Here is a 23,424-nt window from a genome sequence, read left to right as displayed (position 1 = left end):
CTTCATTTTGCTATACTGCATATTTATGCAAATGCAAGCGCATGTGCAATAGTAAAATCTAAGCTTCAAAGTCCAACATTCGTATACCACTCTTAAACCTTGACGGGTCGTTCCAAGTTGCTAGTCGAAAGATCCATATCCAAAGCAATCTAAACACAGTTCCCGTACAAAACGTAATAAACAATGATACAAATAGCAAACAAAGCTGGTAACATGTACGAGGAAAGCAGTCATCAGTTTGCACTGATGTTGGAGGACAGTCGCTGTTGCTTGATAGGCTATCCCGAAATCAAATTTCATGAATAATTTCCACACCTAATACACCTTGATTGCATCATGTTGATTTAATAAACATGAGTGCTTATACACTCCCAAGTAACGGTTTAAGCGGATACGGCTTGTATACAGGTTGTCAGAAGTCATGCAGTCTGCAGTCAAATCCTGACTGTGCATAATGATGTACTGATGAAATAATATGAAAGACTACTTAACTGCATCGAGAGTAAAACCAGGGAAACCAGTCATGTTGCATCTGTCACATCGAGTAATCTCCCTTGTTTATAGTGTTTTTTTCTGTGCGGATCGTTCCATCTTAGCTTTTACCTCGACAATGCCACGTGATTTCTGATTGATATATACCTTGTGTACTCCCACAGGCATTTGAGGAACTTCAAATCCAAACCGGGCAACCCAGCCCTAGTTTTCTTAACGACTGACTTGTGGAAATAACCCAAACACTTTTCTGGGGTATATACTGCCACACAGGGAAGACGTGGACATCACGGTCACCTTATACAGTCAAATAGTAGTCAGTTTTTGCTCTTAGCACACTTGTTTACTGGTAATGTTGTGTAAGCAATACAGGATGCTGCAAGCGTTTAACTGATGGTAACATTTGACCTTTTGAAAATAGAAACAATCTGGAGCGGCCTGATGTAGAACTCAGTACCGACGGGCGACGCAGACGAAGATTTGCAACATGTACTAGTAATGTTTTCTCCATGAATGATATAAGTGAGATAAAATGGAGATCATTTCAATAACTTAGAACATAATATACATATCTATTTAATCGGAAGGCCAATTTCCAAAAAGACGTTTAATTTAAAAATAAACCACCCAACAACATTGTGTACAGAGAAGCTATCAGCAATTTTCAATGATAATGGAGTCGCGAGGAATGTTCTAGGCAAAATTAGTATTTACATCGGGTACGGCGCTAGTATATAAGTTGTCGATAGTTAAAATATGTATATCTTAGTTGCGCTTTGATTGCAACTGTTCATATATCCAACATGGCCATCTAATTCAACATGATGAGTACTCTGCCCCTAACGCCGGGTTAGAGGAATTAGACACATCAGACAGTTGTGAAGCCGGAGATTTCAGATATCCTCTGCGCTCATTGTAAAACATAAGAAACTTAGAGTAAAGGCGATTGATAGAATAACCTTGACACACCAGCTTTTTTCAATAGTAACGCAACAGTGACGTTCATTGAAACCGTCATATAACACACAGGATCAAACAAATTTGGCAAGGCGAGATACACGTATGTACACATCTTATGCATGACCCTTCAATATATTGCTATACAAGCAGGGCTAATTCCCACTGTCAAAATAGAAACTATACCTCTTGTCCTAAAGTCTGCGAGACAGGAAACCGTTTAGTCTTTTTGTACAAATACAGGTCCAGATAAGATGTATCATCTGGAGGGTAAGTTGTTTCCTTTTCAACATCTTTCACAGATTTTTTGCTACATATGAATTGTCATATTCATACCGGAACAAGTATAGGTCAGCCAAAGAGGGGCACAATTTGTAACCATCGGAATACCTACACATTATATGTCAGTTATTGCCCGTTATTCACTAAAACACCGGCCTGAATAAATTTTGTGTTGGGGCAGATGTAAGGTCCGTGCAAGGTAGTAATCTGGTCGGTGTATGGCTGATGTTGGGAAACATTAGGCTACACTCATTCCATTAAACAGGCAATTCCGGAGATTTTTGGAAAACATGAAATTATGTTTTTTGTATTTATCAACAATATCTGAAATTATTGCTTTTCAGTGCATATCAGACTCGTTCGAGTACTGCATGTATCTATAATGTTAAGATGTTTGGAAAGTTTGAAATAGTTATAATGCGACCCGCTTTATAAATTTTATAAACTTTAGTAACGGTTTTGAGCGGTAACACGTGCACAGGCGAGACTGATATTTTATGAAAGGTATATTTGGGAGCTATTTTAAAATAATAGAAGAAAAATCGATTGGATTTGCACTGATCGAGGTTTCATCAAGGTTTCGGTGAGAGCCTCCGCCTCGAAGTCAGGAGAACTACGAAGTAGCGCGGGGTGGGTTATATCAGGGGGGATAATATCAAGGATTGAGAGGTTAGAACAAGGAAACAAGGACTGGTAGGCCTGGTAGCAGAGTAATGTGACTGAGTGGGTTGTCTGATGTCTTTGGCATGATTCTTCACAGACGGCAGCAGTTTGGCAACGTCACAGATTCTGCTAGAAAACGCAGAATGTGTAAAAACATCTAATGACTACTTGTTGTCATATAACTGGAAAATTCGTAAGTATGACGTAAAATCCCAAGCATACATGTCCTCGAAAAAAGTTACCGTGCATTTTGCAAGTTTGCATAATTTTAACAAACGTTTGAATGAATAAGATTATACAAGTACATCCTCTACATTAATATTCGTTATAGGTGACCTCGGAATGTGCTGATTTGCCATGTTTGTCATAGAATAGTCACACTTCAGCCATAGCAAACGTTTACCCATTCAGTCTTTAAGCCATTACGTCATGCCAAGACTGACTTTAAACGAACGTAAGCAGGCGGTTGGTATGTTTGCCTCAAGATTAACGTAACAGGAGGTCGTGAATCTATGCGTCATTACAAACATTCGTGGACCAGCCGTCAACCAATGAGGACGTTCCAGGTCAAAATCGCACCAGAGATTCTGGACGCTCTGTCCATATTTACTTACAAGAGAATAATACTCACTGTAAAACTTGGAGTGAAGGCGTTTGATGGAATAACCGTGACACACTAGTTTTTGCAGCGATAACTTGTGACGTTAATTGTGATCGGCACACAACACGCAGGATCTAAGAAATGGTACAAGGCGAGAAATGTACACGCCATAGGTAGAACCCATCGATATATTGTTGTCCAAGTAAGGATAATTTATAATGTCAAATTTGGAACTATCCCTCTATGAGGCGGATGCATCGTCACAGAAACACCATAGCAGCGCTCGCCCGACGCCAGAAAATTCTTCTAGTCGTCCACGGGTAACGACGCCTGTGCAAGATCGGTAGATTCGCGTGACATCTCAGGAGCAGACGTCAAACAGCCGTAGGAACCGCTCGAACCATTCCAGATCATCGTTGCATAAACCCCACCAACCGTAAGAAATCTTCTGCGGGAAATTGGATCTCACGGATGTCGTCCTGCGATATATCCGTTGCTGACACCTCAGAATAGTCAAGTAAGGTTGCAGTGGTGCTGACAGCACACTGGTGTCGATTAGTCTTTACGGACGAATCACGTTCTCACCGTTCCCATTCAGATGGGCGCCAACGCGTGTATTGTCATCGTGGTTAGCGTTACTTTGATGCCTGCATGTGCTGTCGAGAGAAACTTTCACGCAATGGCTAGAATCTATGCGTCAAAACAGACATTCGTATATCAGCCGTCAAGCAAGATGGACTTCCAAGGTCAGTAATTGCAAGGCCAATTCCCAAACGACGATTAATACAAACTCCCAACCAAGAGCTAAGAAAGTATGGAAAGTACGAAAATAGGACGAAATCATTCGAAGAGAAGTAGCCACAAGTTTTTTTAGTGATGTTGGAAAGAGGCAAGGTATGTTCTTACAAGTTGGCAAGTTGGCAACTTAGTGATATCAGTATGCAAATCGTGTACCATGCTAGAATGCTTTGACTGCAACTATTCATATGTCTAACGTGGCGATATGTATTTAATTCAACGCGATAAATGTACCGCAATTCCTTGCTCGTTTGGTGACTTAAATGAGACGGAGGTGCACAGAAACCATCGACGCTCCTGGTGGACGTACCTATTAGGTCTACTGAGCTTGCCAGCTTTCATTTTGACACTTCCTCCATCAATGACCTTGAAAACACGTTAGCGACGTGACTCGAATGACCATTTTTAGTCTGCTCATTGGCAATGGGTTGTTCTTCGACCATGAATAGAAAAAAGACAGTATGTATTCGAAAATGGAAGAACAATAAATTTATATCTATGCACAATTGCTTGGTTGCGTGAGTATATATTTACCACCTGAGTGACGATACGTAGTTTTGAAAAGCTAGAAAGAGTTGCCTCCCCTGAAACACCTACATTTGACATATGTGTGTGATGCACATGCATGCGTACGAGGCTAGAAGGCATGTAAGCACCGCAATGAATAAAATCGACACATGGCATATGCGAACAGTTGAAATGAACGCGAAACTGGAGTACATATTTTGATTGTCGACAGCTTATATAATAGTATGGCACGCGATTTGGATACTGAAATAAATTTATAAGCCTAGAACATATATTCTTTACGTCATTGGAAAGTGTTGACTGTCTCGATTTGCTTCTTCTTACTTTACATACTTTATTATTTCTTTATTGGTTTTTCTTTAACATTGCGACCTAGAATTTACATTATAGTGGACGGCTGATAAACAAACTTCTGTTTCGACGCCTAGATGTAAAAAAATTACTTTTGGGGGTCACTCTGTTTTACATGGAGATACACTGTTTCTCACTTGAAAACGGTAAATCAAACTATTTAAGCAAACAAGGGCTTGAGTGTACAGCTGAAGTATAGCAAGAGGTCAACCCTGGCTATGTAAACCAAGATGTTCTTTGATAGACACAGCAAACCTTTGTTCAGTCTAGCTTCACTTTCGAACCATGCCTATTTATGAAGTAATATTGATTAAATAGGTATTTTTAATTTTTTAAAAAGAGTTTATAATAGATATTTCCTCTTCTTCATATTCCAACTCATTGCACGGCCATGTGCAGTCTAATTTATGGCATAATTTAGTAGATACTGTGTTAAGGTTTAATATAGGAGGAGACGTTAGGATTCGGCAGGCCATAACCGACATTAAAAATACACATCAGTAAAGATGGGGATAATATCGAGCTTAGGCAAGAAGAATCTGACCTTTGAGGAGAGTTATTTCTGAGTTATATCTAACTTTAGAAGACTACAGCACGGAAAGTATAACGAGGCCAGTGACGATAGAGTGAGAGCAAGGATAACTTAAATGACAGGTTACTTGTATGTGATTCAGTTGCGCTCAAAAGTTAAGTACGTAGATATGGAAGAGAGGTTATACACACATGTGAGGGATATCTAAAGAAAGGCTGAAGAAATAACTAGATGGAGAAAAAGAGTCTGGCGATCACGGCCACGCCATACGAATGATTCATATTGGCTGGACACATGTATACGCAGCCGCAATATCCACTCTCAGTTCCAGTCTGTCACCTACATGTGCATGTACATACGTTTTTCTGTCGTGTGTTTGGCATTAAAATATGAGTAAATCATGGCATAAACACAATATCCAAACAGATTTTATAGGACGCTGTACATTTACATCGGTTACCTGTACCCTGATTGCTCAGTACTCTGTGCAAGTACAAGTAACCTCGCTGACGTTACAGTCTAACGGGCCTACCTCTGAAGAATAGACTGTGATGAATTCTGAGATCATGCGTTCGAATTCAGCTCGTGCTGGCTCACTTGGTTAGACGCAATGACTTCTCCTGGACGATTCTGTACGGTTATCCTCACCAACTGGTAAACTTGTCCTCCATGATTTAATTGAAATACTCTGGAAAGAATGTGAAGTACCAATCTTATGAATAAATGTACGCAAGACAGTTTAAGAAAATTGTGTAACCAGCATAGAATGAAAATGTAACTATATCATTCCACATATGCTCATCATGCAGTTATATTGGCTCTTTTTTATATGTACAACTAAGTACATACAACACCAGAGTAAAACCAGCGTAGCAAATCCGTCCTTAGCCTAAGATAGGCTTTTATTTCAATTGCCCATGTGAATGCTTATATAATAGCAACTTATGCATGCTCTTGCATCACGATGTAGGCAGAATTAGGTAAAATTAGGCGCTGCGAGAGAACCGGTAAGACCTCGGGGAAAAACAGGAAATTAAATCACCTATAATATAGCTAAAGTTGTGATAGTTGGCAAATAGCTACACGTAACCGGCGAAACCGCGTGCTTCTTGTCAGTTTAGACCATTTAGGGTTTTCATGTTAATGCTTAAATATTATAATGCTCTATATAGTTTGTTTCTTCTAAATGTTGCCTATGTAGTATTCGCTACAAAAACTGCCCTTTTTCAATGACACGTAACACGAAGATCGATGTGTTAGACATCCATATTGTTGCACATAAAATGCAGTTGGAATACTTTTACAAACTGATAATGTTAAACTCAAAGGAGTTTTCATTTCCTCGGGTGACATCATAATTATTCAAAACCAAATGGCATGCTGGACAATGGGCGTGGGGAGATATTTGTTTTACAATAGCTGCACGCCAAGCGGTTAGATCACGCAGACAACACTGTATTATAGCATCAGAAGTCCATCACCAAGAAGTAGGGATGTTGTATAGTTCTAGAATGAATCAATGAATGAATGACTATGGCTTAACGCCACATCGGCAATCTTCCAGCCATTTCGTGGCGACATACTTCTGGATAATGGACTTCTGATAACCCATATGACACACGTAACTGCCATGAGATCATATAGCTACAAGAGATGAAATGACTTTTGTTCAATAAGGTTACGCCGCACAAAACGTGGAAAGGAATTTCATGTATTGCATAGTCAGAAACAGGGTTAAGGTAAAGTCGATCATAGTTTAGATAACTGATGTCCTCCGTCAAAACATAGTGGACTCCGCCCATTTGTCCAGCATGCCCTCGTTTTTAATAATTATGAGGCAATAAGTCCTTTGAGTCAAAAGCAAGCTTATGGTAGTTAAACATTATGAATTAAAATAAAGTTGGCATAAAGTAACTGCATTTTCCTTGCAACGCCCAACATACATGTACAAGTATCAGTTTGTAGTTCTTCTGGTGTCACTCACTAAAGGCAATTTTAAGAGTGAGTATGAATGATAATACTGGGAGTATTATGCCCAATGTCAATTACCGATCTCTGGGAAGTTACTGATGAACTTTCCCACATGTGCCTTACAGATGATAAACACACAACATTGATTTATTTGTTTATTTGATGTTTTACGCCGTACTCAAGAATATTTCACTTATGCAACGGTGGCGACCAGCATTATAGTAGGAGGCAAACGGCGGAAACCCGGTCACGACCACGTACCAGAAAGGAAGCAAGCATGAGCTTGACTTGAACTCACAGCGACCGCATTGGTGAGAGGCTCCTGGGTCATAACGCTGCGCTAGCGCTCTAACCATCTGAACAACAGAGGCTCCCACAACATTGATGGTCTCCCACGAATGCTATAGACTGTATCTGTAAACGACAACAAGAGCGTCGTTGACGTTGACGTTAATGTCAACAAGACCCCGCGTCACAGAGTGAGCGCTGGGGAATCTTTAGTCGCATAGCATTATACTGCATAGACCTATAACAGTGTATATTTTGATGCATAATACATTTGTTTGTTTGTTCGTTTGATTGGTGTTTTACAACGTACTCAAGAATATTTCACTTATACGTAGGCGGCCAGTATTATCGTGGGAGGAAAGCGGGCAGAGCCCGGATGAAACCCTCCACCATCCGCAGGTGCCGACAGATATACCCATGTACGGCCGGAGAGGAAGCCTGCGTGAGCTGGACTTGAACTCTCAGCGACTGCATCGGTGGAAGGCTCCTGGTTCATTGCGCCGTGCTGGCGTGCGAGTAACCCAGAACAGCCAGATTTTCAGTGTCCACGGCTGTTCTCACTAATCCATGCATCCCCGCGTCAACAGTTAACAACAAAGCGCGGGACCATGGTACTCTGTTATTACCAAATATGGTGTTGTACCAAACGTTTCAGACGAGTATGTTAGCGGTGTGTAAAATCCTTTATATATACACTTTACATATACATCCCATAATATCGATTACCTGTAAAAGCTCTCAAGAGATATAGTGTACAGCAATACCGAATTATAACATCAGGTTTATGCCCGATTGTATTCATTAAAGGTACATGTCGTCTGTGTGCTATCTTATATATGTTATTAAATAGCACGATAACGCCCGACAAAAAAATCTAAGGAGTATACACGAAACAGACGTGTAACATTACCATATATGGTCATTATCAACATTACTGGTCACGTGGGTAAAAATGCTCGTATTTATTGTATAGTCGTCTGCGATGTGCTCAGAATTTTATGAACCGAGCTGAATTCCGGATCCTTGTAAGCAATATATGGGCCTATTTCGTAAGTATACTCACTTTGACAAAAAAGCAATCTTTTTCTGCCAAGGTAGAAGAATGTATGTGCATTTCTAAATCTATTATTTTTTTATCAGAATAATTTTACTACAGAATTGCGTTTGGTGTAATTTAAAAAATTCTTTAACAATATAACCGTTACAGATTAACCTCACTTAAATGTGAGTCTGTATATGTAAGACCTGAAGCATCCACTTCTTAAATGTACAGAAAAAAACTGTAAACAGGTTTTGAAATGTCGGTTATCTCCCCTCAACCATACAGACAGCACTGGTCCACAAGGCATAGGCCTATTGAACAGTTTTTTTAGTAGGCCACTTTGCGGTCCTCTGTTGAAGCCCATTAGTGCCACACTGAAAAAAAATCGTAAAAATAATGTTGTAATTACGATAAAAAATCTCGCGACGCTATAATGGGTTCCGTACCGATTGGTGTCGAGAGCTCACAAAATCAACCTGTCTCCAATGGACAACGTCACACTACCTAAATAATTCGTATATGCTGGGTCTAGAAAGGATAAAAAAAAATCGGCCTACTTTTATGACAATCCCTCATGTTATAGGTTGTGCATGGTGCAACGTCACTGAATACGTCTTCCTTGTCACTGTGTTAGTAACTGCCTGTCATCTCACATCGATCTGCAGATGTCACGAGTTCGAATACAGCTCTCGCGGGAAGGCCGGTGGTATACTCAGAGCTTTCTGGTTTCTTTCACCCCAAAAAACTTATTGTCGTCATGTAAGAGAAAATTTCTTGTATACAGCTTTTAAACACCGATCAAATAAATAATAATAATAATAAGAAGAAGAATAAGGATAATAAAGCAGTCTGGATAAAATGCGTACGTAGTCACACTTTGCAGAGCCTGTATGTATAGACTGGTCTTGATAGGGACATATATATGTATGTCAAGGTCTCTTGGAAGCATGATCGATTTGCATAGCAAGAGCGGCTGACATTGTTGGCTTTGCGGATGGGTGTTTGTCGAATTCCTGGAGGCATATTCTCGAGTGTACATGGGTATATATCACCGCGCATGTATATGTAACGTCTCTGTAAGTGGCGGAATCCTGGAAAGGCAAATCGTGAGCCAGCGTACACATGATTTGTATCCTGGACACGTCGTCGCTGTTGCGTACAACAGGGCTATCGCGAGGATGTGTATGTAGCGTATTCGCGGGAACTTAATCTCGGGAGTACTTGTGACGGGTTGTGTATATTGCGGACTCCTGGGGACTGCATCTCTGATGTACATGTAACGGGCCTATATATATAGCGGACTCCCGGGGACTGCATGTCGGGCGTAAATGTAACGGGTCCGTGTATATAGCGGACTCCTGGCGACTTCATCTCGGGAGTACTTGTGACGGGTTTGTGTATATAGCGGACTCCTGGGCACTGCATATCGGGCGTACATGTAACGGGTCTGTTTACACAGCGGACTTCTGGCGCTGCATCTCGTGAGTGCTTGTGACGGGTTTGTGTTTATAGCGGACTCCTTGCGGCTGCATCTCGGGAGTACTTTTGACGGGTTTGTGTATATAGCGGACTCCTTGCGACTGCATCTCGGGAGTACTTTTGACGGGTTTGTGTTTATAGCAGATTGCATCTCGGGTGTACATATGACCGTTCTATAGTCTAGGGACTGTTTCCTCAAAGCTATGCCCGGTTTCCTCTCACCACAATGCTGACCGCCCTCGTAAAAGTGGAATATTCTTGAGTATGGCGTTAAACACCAATCAAATAAATCAAATAAATCAAATAAATGGATAAATAGAACTATCCCAGGCTAAGTTGATTGAAACTTATGTGGTAACAAGAGTTTTAGTGATGTATAACCATTATAGTTACGTTCTTAGTCCAAGATGACTCCGTAACGATGTGTAGGGAAATCTTATAGCTCAAATCTGAATAGCATTTTGACGAAATGTTTTCCATTATAGTAAATATCCAAGGGACACATGTACACCAAACATCAATACCTGTAATTTAATTATATAGGAGCCTGTCATTCATGGAGATATAAAGAAATAATTAGGATCGTATTTGTACGGGCCGTATAGGCCAGGTGACCTGTATAATGTTCGTTTGTGCTAAAGGCGCACAGACGGCGCAATATTGGTAGCATGTACCATGCAGACGGATTGATATCTATGGGAAATCCCCTCTCTGTATGCGTGTTCACTGGTCACGCCTTTTAATAAACCGTCATTCTTGTCTGAAGTCGTCAAGATTCAACAGTAAAATATTTCACCTATTGTCAATCACACGGCGTAATCTTTCTCACACCGTGACCCAGTATGAATTTACAACGCAGATGTAGATACGTCATAATGTCGGAGTGTGCCTGTGTCCGCAGGTTTTGTATGTCACTGGTGTATAGTATACAATTACAAGTGCATGTATAGACAGCGGGAGTTACACGTAGATGTATCTATATACTAGAGTAGGCTAATTGTTTCTTAGGCTGTCATCCGGGTTACTACAGATGAAAAATTACCCTATACGTGATACAGATTTAATCTATTCTTGAACAGTGAAAAATCCACCTTTAAAAACTACAACAACATATGAGTAATGCGACTGACCCAGATGCGTTATGCTGCTTACAGACTGTCATATATAGCTTTAAAATAATAACTTGTCTCCTGGCTGTGATACCTACAAACGCGTCCGAGAACGCAGTGCAGTATAAAAGATTCAAATACAATGGAATAGATAAGCGTAATTCACAGTCGATTTTCTGCATATCCATGCATTCCAACAAGAGGAAGCCTCGATAATGATTCAGAAAATCAGATAAACTACATCACAGTCATGGAAGTTTTATTTTTCTTTACTTAATTTTTACTTTTCCTTGCCGGTCATGTATTTGAAAATGATTTGTGACCAAATAGGCTTTTTATTCATCAGTTTATAAAATTAAGGCACGTAGTACAAAATTTATTTGTCTACTCATTATTCGCAAACTAGGCGCTGGAAAAAAAGCCTCTTTTCACTAACGTTGTAATGTAGCCAGCATCTGAGGATTGTGATGATTTTAGCTTACTAGAATCTTTATGTTGAATTAATTGAATATATGTGTTATATTTAACAGAATAATATGTTGCAAGAGCAGAATACATTCTAAAGTAGATAACAGGAACCAAAGTCAAGACGAAATTCCTGTCCTAGGCTAGGGATACCGTTATAACTTCATGTAGGCCTGAACAGCTATATCTTCATATAATGAAGCATTTTTTTAGGATACAATCTGTATCATATTTCCGTATAAGCTTTCGCTGGATCCTACAGTACAAATGGATCCGGGTTGTTTCTTTGTTTGCTGAATTTGTGTGAGAGGTGTGTCCCCTTGTATAGTCAGTCCTAATGCTGGCATAACGCTTACTCGCCGAAACGCCGTCCAGACACGGCACCACACACACGTCACGTGTTCTCCGGACGGTCCATTTCCCTGATTCAAACTTGACATATTCTCTGCGTGGAAGAAGTCAGGGGTGATATAGATAGAACACACGCGCACTCTTCTTTAGGCTTTTGCTATTACTCCAGCTTTACTGTGATTTTTGCAAACTTCAGATCTACCCGTTAGTATTATCTATAGTAATACACATAATTATTTATCGTTTGTTTCATTTTTATTTTTAAGGGTGTGAGAGAAGGTTATATCTATATGGGTGGGGGGTTAAGTGTGGTTTTCTGGGACAAAGATGTACGTTGAATCAATTCATCACAACGGAAGTGTCGTAATGTTCTATTCCCTTTTGGAATCTTTGGTGAATAGTAGTCCTACTATTAGCTTATAAATCAGTTAGGCATATCAATTGATAAACTTGTACATATGTGTTAATTCGGTCTCTCTTCGAGTACCAATATCATAAGATGCACAGTAGTCCAGTGTGTCACTACGAGCAGTCCCGACCCCTGGGCAACCTTTAATCTACAGGTGGCTGTATTGCACACCTGTAGAGTTACCTGTATGACTAAGGCTGATCAAATCAGTGATGACTCACCCCTGAGTCCCTAGCCGTGGTACCGAGAAGCTACCGCAGACTTGGCCACAGCATAAGCTTGTAGCTCCATTAGCACCATCCACTAACCTACAACTCTATCGCCTAACAGTGCGAGCCAGAAATCAATAACTCTCGGTTTTGTAGGCCGAACCTGAATGATTTGTTTTGTCAATGGTTCCGAACACTTGCCTAGCTACTGTGCAGTATAAATACATCGTTTGAAAAGGGAAGCCCAGAAGCCTCGGTTTCATGGCGGTGGCGCTTGACGGGTCACGTGGTGTCTAAATATAGCAACACAGCATAGCGGTTTATATACAAGACGACAACCCCGAGCTGGCTTCATAGCGCGACCAGAGCTAGGCAGCATCGGACTGGACCTGAGTGAAGGCCTCCACCGACACGTCTACCTAGAGTATTTGTCAAGAACCAAACATCTATTCACCTGATCACCACTAACCATTTCTTCAAAGCACAGTCATTTTGAAACAACAGGTAAGGCATGTGTAACGCGCTCTGGCGCGGGGGAACCCTGTTGACGGGGAGACCCGCTATAAATAGATCTTCCCACCGCAACATGTATAATGGCATCAAGACCTGCACGTCACGTTGATTATTAACTGCAGTAACGAGCTCTTTCCCAGTATTTTTATTAAATCACGTGCTCGGTTGAGCGGTGATATGTTGGCATTTTCCTATGTAATTCACACTAGTTAATATGAATTTATTTTTTCCATCGCGTTTTTCATATGACGTATTGAACCGCATCTTGCGTACATTATAATTTCTTAGTGGGGCATGAGGCGAGATCGTTCTTTCAATGCTTTCCAGTTGTGCTTAAATAAATTTTCTTTTTCAAAATATCTCTTGTGAAAACGTGCTAAATATATTGTAAGCATGCGTTCAGCAATGTGTTTGCTGCTTTTATATCCGGGTTAAACAGATGGCGGTGTATCCCTGCATGCATTATTTTTCAGAGACATGTTCTAGAAATAAATTTTTTGCGGACATATATATACGAGTCCACTCAATGCAGTATTTGTACCTCTGATATATACGTCGTGGGTGTGCATTCATGTGTGCTTAGAGATTTGATGAGTCTATGTAATAATTGGTGAGTGAAAAAAAAAATGAAAAAAAAAAAAATGATCAGATTGCCGTGCAGTGACATGCATATATTTATGAACCACGGGTATTTACTAACATCTATCATTTCATCTTTAATCATCGTCAAATATTTACAAAATGTTGGTGGGATAACACGAATTAACTGCAAATTCCGAAACATGGTAATTAAATATGTTGATGTTTATATAAACACGTGCGTTTGTGCGTATATATGTATATATGTATGTATGTTAATATACGTTATATTCGAAATGGTGAAACTGTTCAGAACAATATATCAACCAATCCAAACTGGATCTAAGTAAAAGAAATGTAAGCACTAAAATAGAGCCATTGGAACATGTGGCATTATTACAAGTTAAGGGTTAAAGCTAAAGAAGAGAAAAAAAAAACAGAGAGGAAAAAAACAACACCCCCCCCCCAAAAAAAACAACAAAAAAAAAAAAAAAAAAAAAAAAAAACAGCAAAAAAATAAATAAATAAGCAAACAAACAGTACAAAACAAACAAACAAGCAATCAAAATAAACCCTATGAAATACACACTGGAATGATGAAAATGTACTTTACCTTGTCGGAGATTCTGCTTCAAAGCAAATCTGACAAGCTGAAAGTACAGACCTCCAGAGCGAGAATTAAGGCCTCGGTAAATAATACATATATGCCATATGTTTCATCATTGGAAATGATGAGTTAACTTGTACAGGAGGACTCAAGCCCTGAGCTAGTCACACTACATGCATTCATTTTACCCACAGTCATTCTTGTCACCCATACAAAAGCTTCCCAGTACTTCACATAGACATCTCCACACTTCCTCTTGTAGCTCAGAATTGAAAAAGACTACATGTATGTTAACCCATGCACCTTGCAAAACAAAGACATGGCGGTTGGTGAAAAACTGTAAGGTAGGTCGCGCAACTTTTACCGAATATATCTGGGCGGCGAGAGGGCCTGAATGTTCTTGCATAAAGCTTAAGGTATCGAGCATTTAAACTCCGATCGATTTTAAACCATGACAAGTGCTATCCAAGTGCTCTTCATTCTCACGGGCTTACAAGTTGACAGCGTACTGTGTTTGTAGGTAAATGTGCAACTATACATCATTGTGAGCTACTGGTTTTGATTCTATACATGTGCTATTCGATTCGTTTGATTGTACATGTCTTAAATCGTCACAGGCATGGACGGAGAGGATTGTACATCTACATTACACTCAAAACACTTAAAACCGAAGTGGTGCATTCAACACTTAAGGCACTGGAGGACTTATACAGCTGGTACAAAAAAACCCTTACAACTGTTATATGCAGTGCACTTACAACTGCTGCTGAGAAGATTTTGAAAGTGTGATCACTCCCACGTCTTATACTAGGTGTCAAATGCATGCATTTTAGTTTTAAGCGTATACAAGCTGCTGAAGAATAGTAATTTTGACTGAATAACCGACTTCCATATGGACCCGGTTGTACGTGTTGCTTGAATAAAGGAACAACAGTGTCTTCCTGATAGTTGGAAATCGTAGTGTTTTTTGTTATTATGAGGTCCTATTTACTTTAAAAGATGCCTTTTGTACCTGCTGCCAACTGACAAACTGAAATATTATCTCTTGTCTGGCTTGGTACAAAATATACAACAAAATAAATAAATAAATAGAAAGATAAAACAGGCCAACAATATATTCACCGAAGTCCGCTGTAAAGTAGTCCTACCCCCCCCCCCCCCTCCACCAATTCCTTAGCCCAATAAAATGTACCACTTCTTCTCTCTTAAACTTTGCTTTGACCAGGTCACTGTTTATAGGTCTTGTTTTGTATGATGCAAGTACAAACAACGGCGATAAGCGGATACGTCCGTTTATACCCGAGTGAGTGAGTGCTTGGGGTTTAACCAGCTTATCCCTGGGTCAATCACAAATGACTGAGGTGTTTAATGATGCATGAAAATATTAGGTGACAATAAAATTACTGAATAGTTTTGGATGAATAGAAATATTACTCATCTGGCTTTTGTGGGGCGTTACCTGTATATCTGGTATACATTGTAAATTTATCTCGCTGACTGATACGTAAGTAGCGACATGGCACGTGGCCGGCGAGAGGGAACCGAATTTGTGTATGTGTGCAGGGGGAGAACAGTGGGGGGGGGGGGGTGGGCGTATGACACCGGTGACTCAAAAGGTCACTGAAGAACGACCCCAAACTTCTGTCCTTGACAAGTGAGACTAGGGTGATGTCATCCACGCGGTCTTAACACGGGAACGAACTACTTCTTTATGCACAGAGTTCGGAATTAGTATTCAGTTAAAAGATACATGTATCAAAACTTCCGAACTTTTACATCTGTACAGAGACAATAGATTGAAACACAACGCTGCAAATGAGTTTGAGAAATCTTTACAAAATGATCGATATAAAAAAAAATGTGAAAAGAAAAGAAGGTATTTTCGTGCATGGTGAAATTTAAAGATGGTTATTTTCGATAGATTTGGGTAATTGACGAAAGTTTGAAAATATGTTAGAGCCCAGCACATCACATTAACATTCACATCACAAGCAAAGAAGTGAGAGCGTGATCTATCTTTGGTGTTACGGGGTGAACCCTTGGTCATTGCACCGAGTTCAGGAAAGAAGTTCCAAGGTGAAACTGTGGCCAGCTGAACAGACATGAAGTGCACTCAAACAAGTTAAATACACACACACATTGCTTTGAGAGACACGTCAGCCTTTACGGGGCATTATGATGTCACAAACGCGCACGTGATGGGGGATTCCCCTGCTCGACCGGCCTCGCTTTAACCTGGATTGATTGATGGTTCACATGCAGGGCATACATAGAGAATAAACGCTATTATGTGAATGTGCGTCTGATGTTTCTGAGCATCACGTGCGGTGCGTATCAAGGGCCACACCTCTAACGAAGATTCACGCGGCCGAAACTGGATATCAACAAATACCAATAAAACAGACTGAATAAAGCGTGATGATCAGTGGGTTAAGTTTCTTGTATACGATCGAGTCGAATAGGTGACAAAAAAAAGTCTATATATTCACCTACTGTTGTCACAAATTACCAAAAAGTTGTTATTTTAATGAACATCAAAGTGTCCTGTCGGAGAGTAAAAACAAATAAACTGAATTTGCCTCCATCACATCAGAACTGGCTGACTGACCATATGTCATATACATGTAGATATCGTCACTGAACAATTTTGTCCGTTCATGTATGAACTAGATAGACGTGGGTATGCTCTTATATACAGTTTTAGTTGGGTTTTGTCTAAAGCATGGTTAAATTATTGAATGAACAGGTTTGCTGTTTACAAACATTCATATATGTCTATTCAGGTCATCATATGACTTGGGTGCGTGGTCTAGTGTATCTGATTGGAGCCAGGCCTTGATTTTCTGTAACTCCGGCGGCATTCATATATAAACCAGCATAATTTCCTGATGTTTGATATTTTGCCAAAGGCCAACTGATTTACGCTAAAGGCTTCACCTGACCCGGCTAATATGTATACAGTAGTATAATGTATGCTGGAATCCGTGAAATACCGGGAATCAGAGCTACTCGGTGCGCAGGTGCACGGCGCTCGGCTGAGGGTCGATACAGAATCATGTGCCTCTTAGTCATCACTAATCTGCTAGGCCAGCGTCAAAGCAAATACAAACACAGCGAACATGTACATCTAAACACAACGCCTCGGGCGCACTCTTAAGACATTGAAGGGTATTTCGCGTTATACTGTTTGTTTGTTCCCGTTTATTTCTGTTGTTTTCTTGTTTCTTTTTCGATGTATTCGAAAACAAAATAGTGCAGTCATCAGTGAAAGCAGGTTAGCGCATCCCTAGATACAAGTTATCTCCCTTCCCACTGGGCGTGTCCATACAGACGATGGGGAATTCCCTGTGGCCTCGTTTTCGTTTAACCTTCCAGCGTGGTTTCACCGTCGTGGTGTAATCCGCTTCATTCATTCCCCAGACGTCAAAGCCTGACCGCGATCTGATTGACGGGATCTCTCTGACTTTTTCACAATATAGTCACACAACGACCACATACTAGGTAAGCACTACACATCTCTGTCTGTATGAAGCAGCGAAAAGAAGCCAACTTGACGAGAATGGAGTGTGCAGTAGTCAACCGGCTGGCTACATTCCATTATGACAAAGCGATGTACGTTTGCTGTACGTTCTTATTGGGCTGTCGGATACCTTTAATGAATTGCTATGTTTCTGAAGCTTTGTGTCTTTTTTTTGTTATTTACGTGAACACTGGAATTATTAGCGTAATTACAAACATGTTGATACTTAGCGGGGCATTACTGCACGCTATCAGTTAGGGCTATCTACTTGTATCTATGGGCCTATTACGTATTATTTGATGAGAATGGATCATGGTTACTTGTAGACTCGCCTGACGTACTGTACACATATCTAATGAAATCTTTGAAAGTCTTATTTTATTGCATGTAGGTCAATTTTCGATATGTATACAATTATGTATATAGGGCTATTATTCATAATAATAAGTACATGTATGTAAAATATCCTCTTTGAATTAGATGTATCGTTCCATGTAAGCCACTGTTAGTTGAACTTAATTAAGGATTTTAAATAATCATGACTAAAATTATGATATGGAGTATAGGTGTATATTTACATGTATATATGTGTAGGTTAATATGTAAAGATCTATGTGTTAAAGTCCTCCCCTGTCGTGCGTGTTAAGGTCTGCAGCAACCTGCGGATGGTCGTGGGTTCACCCCGGGCTCTGCCCGGTTTCCTGCTAACATAATGCTGACCGCCGTTGTATGAGTGAAATATTCTTGTGTACGGCGTAAAACACTAATGAAATAAATAAAGTAAATATGTGTTAAAGACCTGTAAATAACCGTTAAAAAGGATAATTCTATAGTTCTATATCTGCTATACGCAAGCCGAGTTTATAGAAGACCTGTAGTATGTATTTTATGCCGCGGCCCTAGATCGGCACCCAATGCTCCTTCGCTTTCCAGACGTAGGCTTCAAGTACACGCCAGCCTTGAGTCTATGCTTGAGTACACGGCTGTATGCTTGCTCAGGGATTGCCTGCCTGTCGATTTGTTTGTATACACACGGAGACTCCCAGATTTCGTCATCGTTCCGCGCAAGCAGTTGCGGCCAGCTACGACGTCATTTGCCAGCTCGCTCCGGGAGATTATTATAGACCGGCCAACTGGCAGGCACGAGCTGCCCCAGGCTGTGGTATGTCCCCGCTAGGTGACTCAGCGTCAGCCGGCTACCGTGATGTGTGGCGCGATAAAAGGTGCTCGTTTACAGGCGAATAGTAACAGAGTAGAAAATCTTGAACCAGGTTACCGCAGATCAAAACAACCGTGACAATGTGCCCTGTAGTATGAATAAGTCTATGATACGCCAAATCACATGGTTTGCCAGGTCACCAGACTTCTCATGACACACGTAGACTGAAATAATCTTAGTAAACAGTGTGTGACCGATATGTAGACATCACCATGCTATAGTTAACTTTACTTATATGACTAATACACGTCAGGTTTTAAGCTTTTGTCTTTCTTAATTCCCATAGCAAGTCACGTGATGCTAGACTACTGTTTTGTAAGCGATAGGGCAGGTTAAAAAAAATAAGAAAAAAAAAAAGAAAAGAAGAAGACAGAGTAGCCGGTTGTTAGCACATTATGTCGTAATAGTTATCTTTGTGTGTGTTTTTGTTTTTGAGGAGCACTCAAGGTTATAAGATTATTTTAATAACATGTCCATGACTGCTCAGAATAACTATACTACTGCTGTAATTTTTCACTCTTTTCGTATGTTTGCAAGGTGTTTATTTAAGCATATTCTGAAGGTATTTTTCTGTGATGACTGATAAAATTATACTTTTTTGTGAAGCCCTGAAACTGGCCTATAAAGCCAATGCAGTTAGACAAAAATCAAATTAAAAATGTGGGTAAATTGGGAATATTTCTTATTCTGTATTAATGTGTATACAGCTGATAGATTTGCCATATTCATCAAAAACTTTTATTTGGGCTGAGGCTGTTTTATAAACAATAATTATACTTTTTTTTTATATACATCTATGGTTACTAGGTAAGATTAATTTGTGTTTTCCTGTTGAGGAAATATGCTAGAATAAGTATTGTTTTGAAAAATGAATCTACCATTATCGAAGATTCCAGTTTCATACCTGAGAAATCCCATGATGTGACTCCAACGCCTTTTGGCGTTGCCTAGTATAGCGTAGAGTGCCATGTATAAGACAACAATGGCCCTATAAATGTATATCGTTTTATTATAACATATGACAGTTCCTTGGAGATCGTGTGCATGCCAAAATGGCATGTTATGTAAAGGTCGCTATGTGAGTGAAACTCTGGATGTCACATGTGCGAAAGTTGTCACTTTCATTCCAAAGACAGGGGGTTTTCTTCTGGCACTTGGATTTCTCCGTATCTCTGCAATATTAAATTCAGTGCGAGCTTGATTATATTATCTTCACTAACCAACACAAATCTATGTGTTTCAGCCCACCATGGTGATGACGCCAACCCTTGAGCTTTCTGATGACAGCTGTAGCTTTGCAGGACTCTCCACGGCTAGCCTCACGTCCCCGGCTTCTTCAAGCACCCGCAACACGGAGAGTCCATTGTTCTTCAGCGATGAGGAGATGATCAAGCAGCTGGACTTTTCCACAATTATGACGCCTATAATAAAGGACACGCTAAAGGAGACAATCTGGAAACGTCTGGAGGAAACCGGCAAGCCAGTACCGGAAGTGGAGCTAAGGCCCTCATGTACAGAAACGGTAAGACGATGACAATCTTCACGGTATGCTAGAAATTCAAATTAAAGTTTTCTGAAGCGTTTATTTTTAAATTTGATTAAATTGGACAAATTTCAAGGTTCATGTCAATAATGTAGTGCAGTGTTTGTTGCTGTTATCCGTTTTTCATAGCAGAGATAGTGTCTGTTATTTAGATGGGATCTGTTAAAAAAATGTCCCAGACACAGGACACCACGCAACTCAGTTGTAATTTGATTATCTAGAAGGGCATGCGAGCTTCAGCGAGGGCAACTTAGATAAATCAGCCAGAGTCAACCCTGGCAATCTTTGGCAAAGGTGGGATATGTTTTATCCTGAATTCACTGATTATTTAACAGTTAACAAAAGAGGAGGAGGACAAAAGACAAATCCGCCGGTTGAGGAACAAGTTAGCTGCACAGAAGTGTAGGAACCGGAAGCGCGAACGAGGTGACATGCTGGAACAGGTCAGTCATAATGACATCTTAACTTACTACTGAGTACAGTTTTTTCTTACAAACACCTAACTCGTGACCTACATTGTTCAACCATTATTGTATAACACTAGTAGGGAAGGTCGCACATCTTTAGTTGATCATCAGTGTTTTCGGATAAACGAGGTAAAAGTAAGTTCTTGATCAAAGAGGTCGTAGTGCTACGTTTACGTAATTACCATGACGACGTAATACCTATACCATGGATACCATGGAAGTTAATAGCACATATAGAACTATGAAATATATCCTACGTGCGCTTTGTGAAACGGACCCTAGAGATTTTTGAGGTGCCTAACAAAGATCAGTGGTTTACTCCAGGCACTCTACGGTATTTCCACACATAAAGCTGACCACCGTAAAATCAAGTAAATAAACAGTAGTCCAGATAGTCTGATTTACCTGATTAATGTGAAAGTGTCTGGAATTCCTTGTTGACAGCAAGCTGAACAATTGGAGGCTCGCCGGGATAGTTATCAGGAGGAGATAGAGCGGCTCAAGAGGGAGCAAGAAGTTCTACAGGACATGCTCGATGCGCATGCGCCATTCTGTAAGAAGCATCGACCATGCGCACACAACACCATTCAGTGTTTGAACAATGACCATACGTACACGCTGATGGACTGCACTGACCACTCTTCGGCCGTTCCGTCTTTGTCAGACGTGGAGGGTGAGTGAAGACTAACCATGCAGCACAGAAAGGGACGCAAATTCTTGAAGTTGACCTCTTCACAGATTGGATCATTCAGACAGTTACGGGCTATCTGTCATGACGCCATAGCCGGCCTCGTTTTGATCATGATTTGCTCAGAATGTATAACCAAGGAGATTGCTCAAACTTACTCCTATACTGGAGACTTTTTACAAGTCACTGAATACGAGGAATTTGATCAATATACCATCAGAGAACTGGTAAAAGTAAAAACGACGACAGCCGACCGATATTCGATGTTTTAGTGATGAAGAAATTTTTGCTCTTCTTTTAAAGAATGTGATCGGTATATGGTTTGTAAAATAATAAGGCATTTACAACCAACTTTTGGACAGATGTTTCATGGTTGTTATCGATGAGTCACTTTATGACGTACTTACATGTACATTTACTTAATATGCGATTATTGAGGAACTGAAGATTGTTGTTAAAAGAACATCTTAGTGTATTTGTCAACCATTGCTTATTGGAATGTGACTTAGTTTATAGACACCAATAGGGTTTAGAGAGAGTAACCTTTCCATGACCCCTGCACGCATACGATGCTGACCATACATCCGTTAAAGTATTTGAGGTATGATTGAAAATCGTATTGCATTTGGCTGAAACAATGGCCCTATATATGTATATACAAACATATACATTTGGTAAATAAAACCTCATCACCTAGATGGATGGATTCAGCAAGGAAAGGACATTATTGGTTTTCGGTGTAGGCTGAATGCTTAATCATGCATTTTTACAGGCGAACAAATTGGCTCATTCCTCTACGATATATACATAGTGTAACCGAAAACGTACATACAAAACCTATATGTATTTTGAACTATATGAGTGTTTGACCTTGATTGTTGTTTATTCAGATACTGTTTATTGTTAATGTTTGTGTGAATTTTGAGTTGCCAAAGTGCGATGTGGCATGTAAGTTATGTATTAGTTAGAGTCTATCATCCTGTCTGAATGTGAATTGATCTGAACTCATATTTCCAACTTAATAAATTTTGTTATGTTTTAAGAGCTTTGTGTCTGGTGTTCCATTTTTCACTCGTAGGTGCTAAGGATTCCATCGATGCATTGACGTGATCTTTCAGACTATATACAGTTGCATTAATTACTATCAAGTTAAAAAGGTCCTATACGCATGTTTTATCGCTGACTGGAGAGACGAAGGTAAATATTTTAAAGTAGGTTTTTTTGATGATTTCCCTTTCACCAGCATCTGTTCTATTTGTTTATTTGATTGTTGCTTATACTCTTATATAAGAATTTTTTCCTCATATGATTCTTAGGGTTCGTTATATGTGTTAAGAATTAATCGGGCTACTGAAGAGCTCTCTCATCACATATTATACTTCCAGGTCTGCACGCTATATACTGGTGCATGCAGGCCAATTGGTCTTCAAAGAAAGCATATAGGACACGCAAAAGGACACTCGACGGAGATCGACCGTTTGTTGGCACCGAAATCCCGTATAATACTGAGCCAAACTAATAAGCCAGATGGCGGTTTCGAACCCACACCATTACGCATGAGCAGAACATAAGGACATATGCCTGTATATCCCATTAAGCGTATGCTACAACAGTGCATGTTTTATACTGCAGCAACCCAGTTGTAGTTTTTCTATGCGTATGTTCTACATTTTTGACTTAAAAACTTGATTTAAGAGAAACAGGACCAATGTAATCAGGCTTTGTGTTGGCTCATTACTGTACAACAGGCGCAGTATTTTT

General features: G+C 40.0%; 1 protein-coding gene across 1 annotated transcript; it reads left to right on the top strand.

Annotated features, from left to right (window-relative positions):
• The first annotated feature begins 8,479 nt into the window (after positions 1-8,479).
• LOC135468484 (cyclic AMP-dependent transcription factor ATF-3-like) lies at positions 8,480-22,707 on the top strand. The gene is made up of 4 exons (XM_064746766.1): positions 8,480-8,512; positions 20,209-20,487; positions 20,844-20,951; positions 21,420-22,707. Exons 2-4 carry the CDS (start codon positions 20,215-20,217, stop codon positions 21,654-21,656), a joined length of 618 nt encoding a protein of 205 aa, XP_064602836.1. The 5' UTR covers positions 8,480-8,512; positions 20,209-20,214; the 3' UTR covers positions 21,657-22,707.
• The last annotated feature ends 717 nt before the right edge of the window (positions 22,708-23,424 follow it).

Source organism: Liolophura sinensis, chromosome 6, assembly GCF_032854445.1.
Source record: "Liolophura sinensis isolate JHLJ2023 chromosome 6, CUHK_Ljap_v2, whole genome shotgun sequence".
NCBI lineage: Eukaryota > Metazoa > Mollusca > Polyplacophora > Chitonida > Chitonidae > Liolophura > Liolophura sinensis.
This window is presented reverse-complemented; position numbering and strand designations above follow the sequence as displayed.

Bases quoted from the DNA above. Each gene is read 5' to 3' on its own strand.
- LOC135468484 (XM_064746766.1), top strand. From the start codon at position 20,215: ATGGTGATGACGCCAACCCTTGAGCTTTCTGATGACAGCTGTAGCTTT. The intron at 20,488-20,843 runs GTAAGACGATGA...ATTATTTAACAG, and splicing joins GGCCCTCATGTACAGAAACG to TTAACAAAAGAGGAGGAGGA. The intron at 20,952-21,419 runs GTCAGTCATAAT...CCTTGTTGACAG, and splicing joins GAGGTGACATGCTGGAACAG to CAAGCTGAACAATTGGAGGC.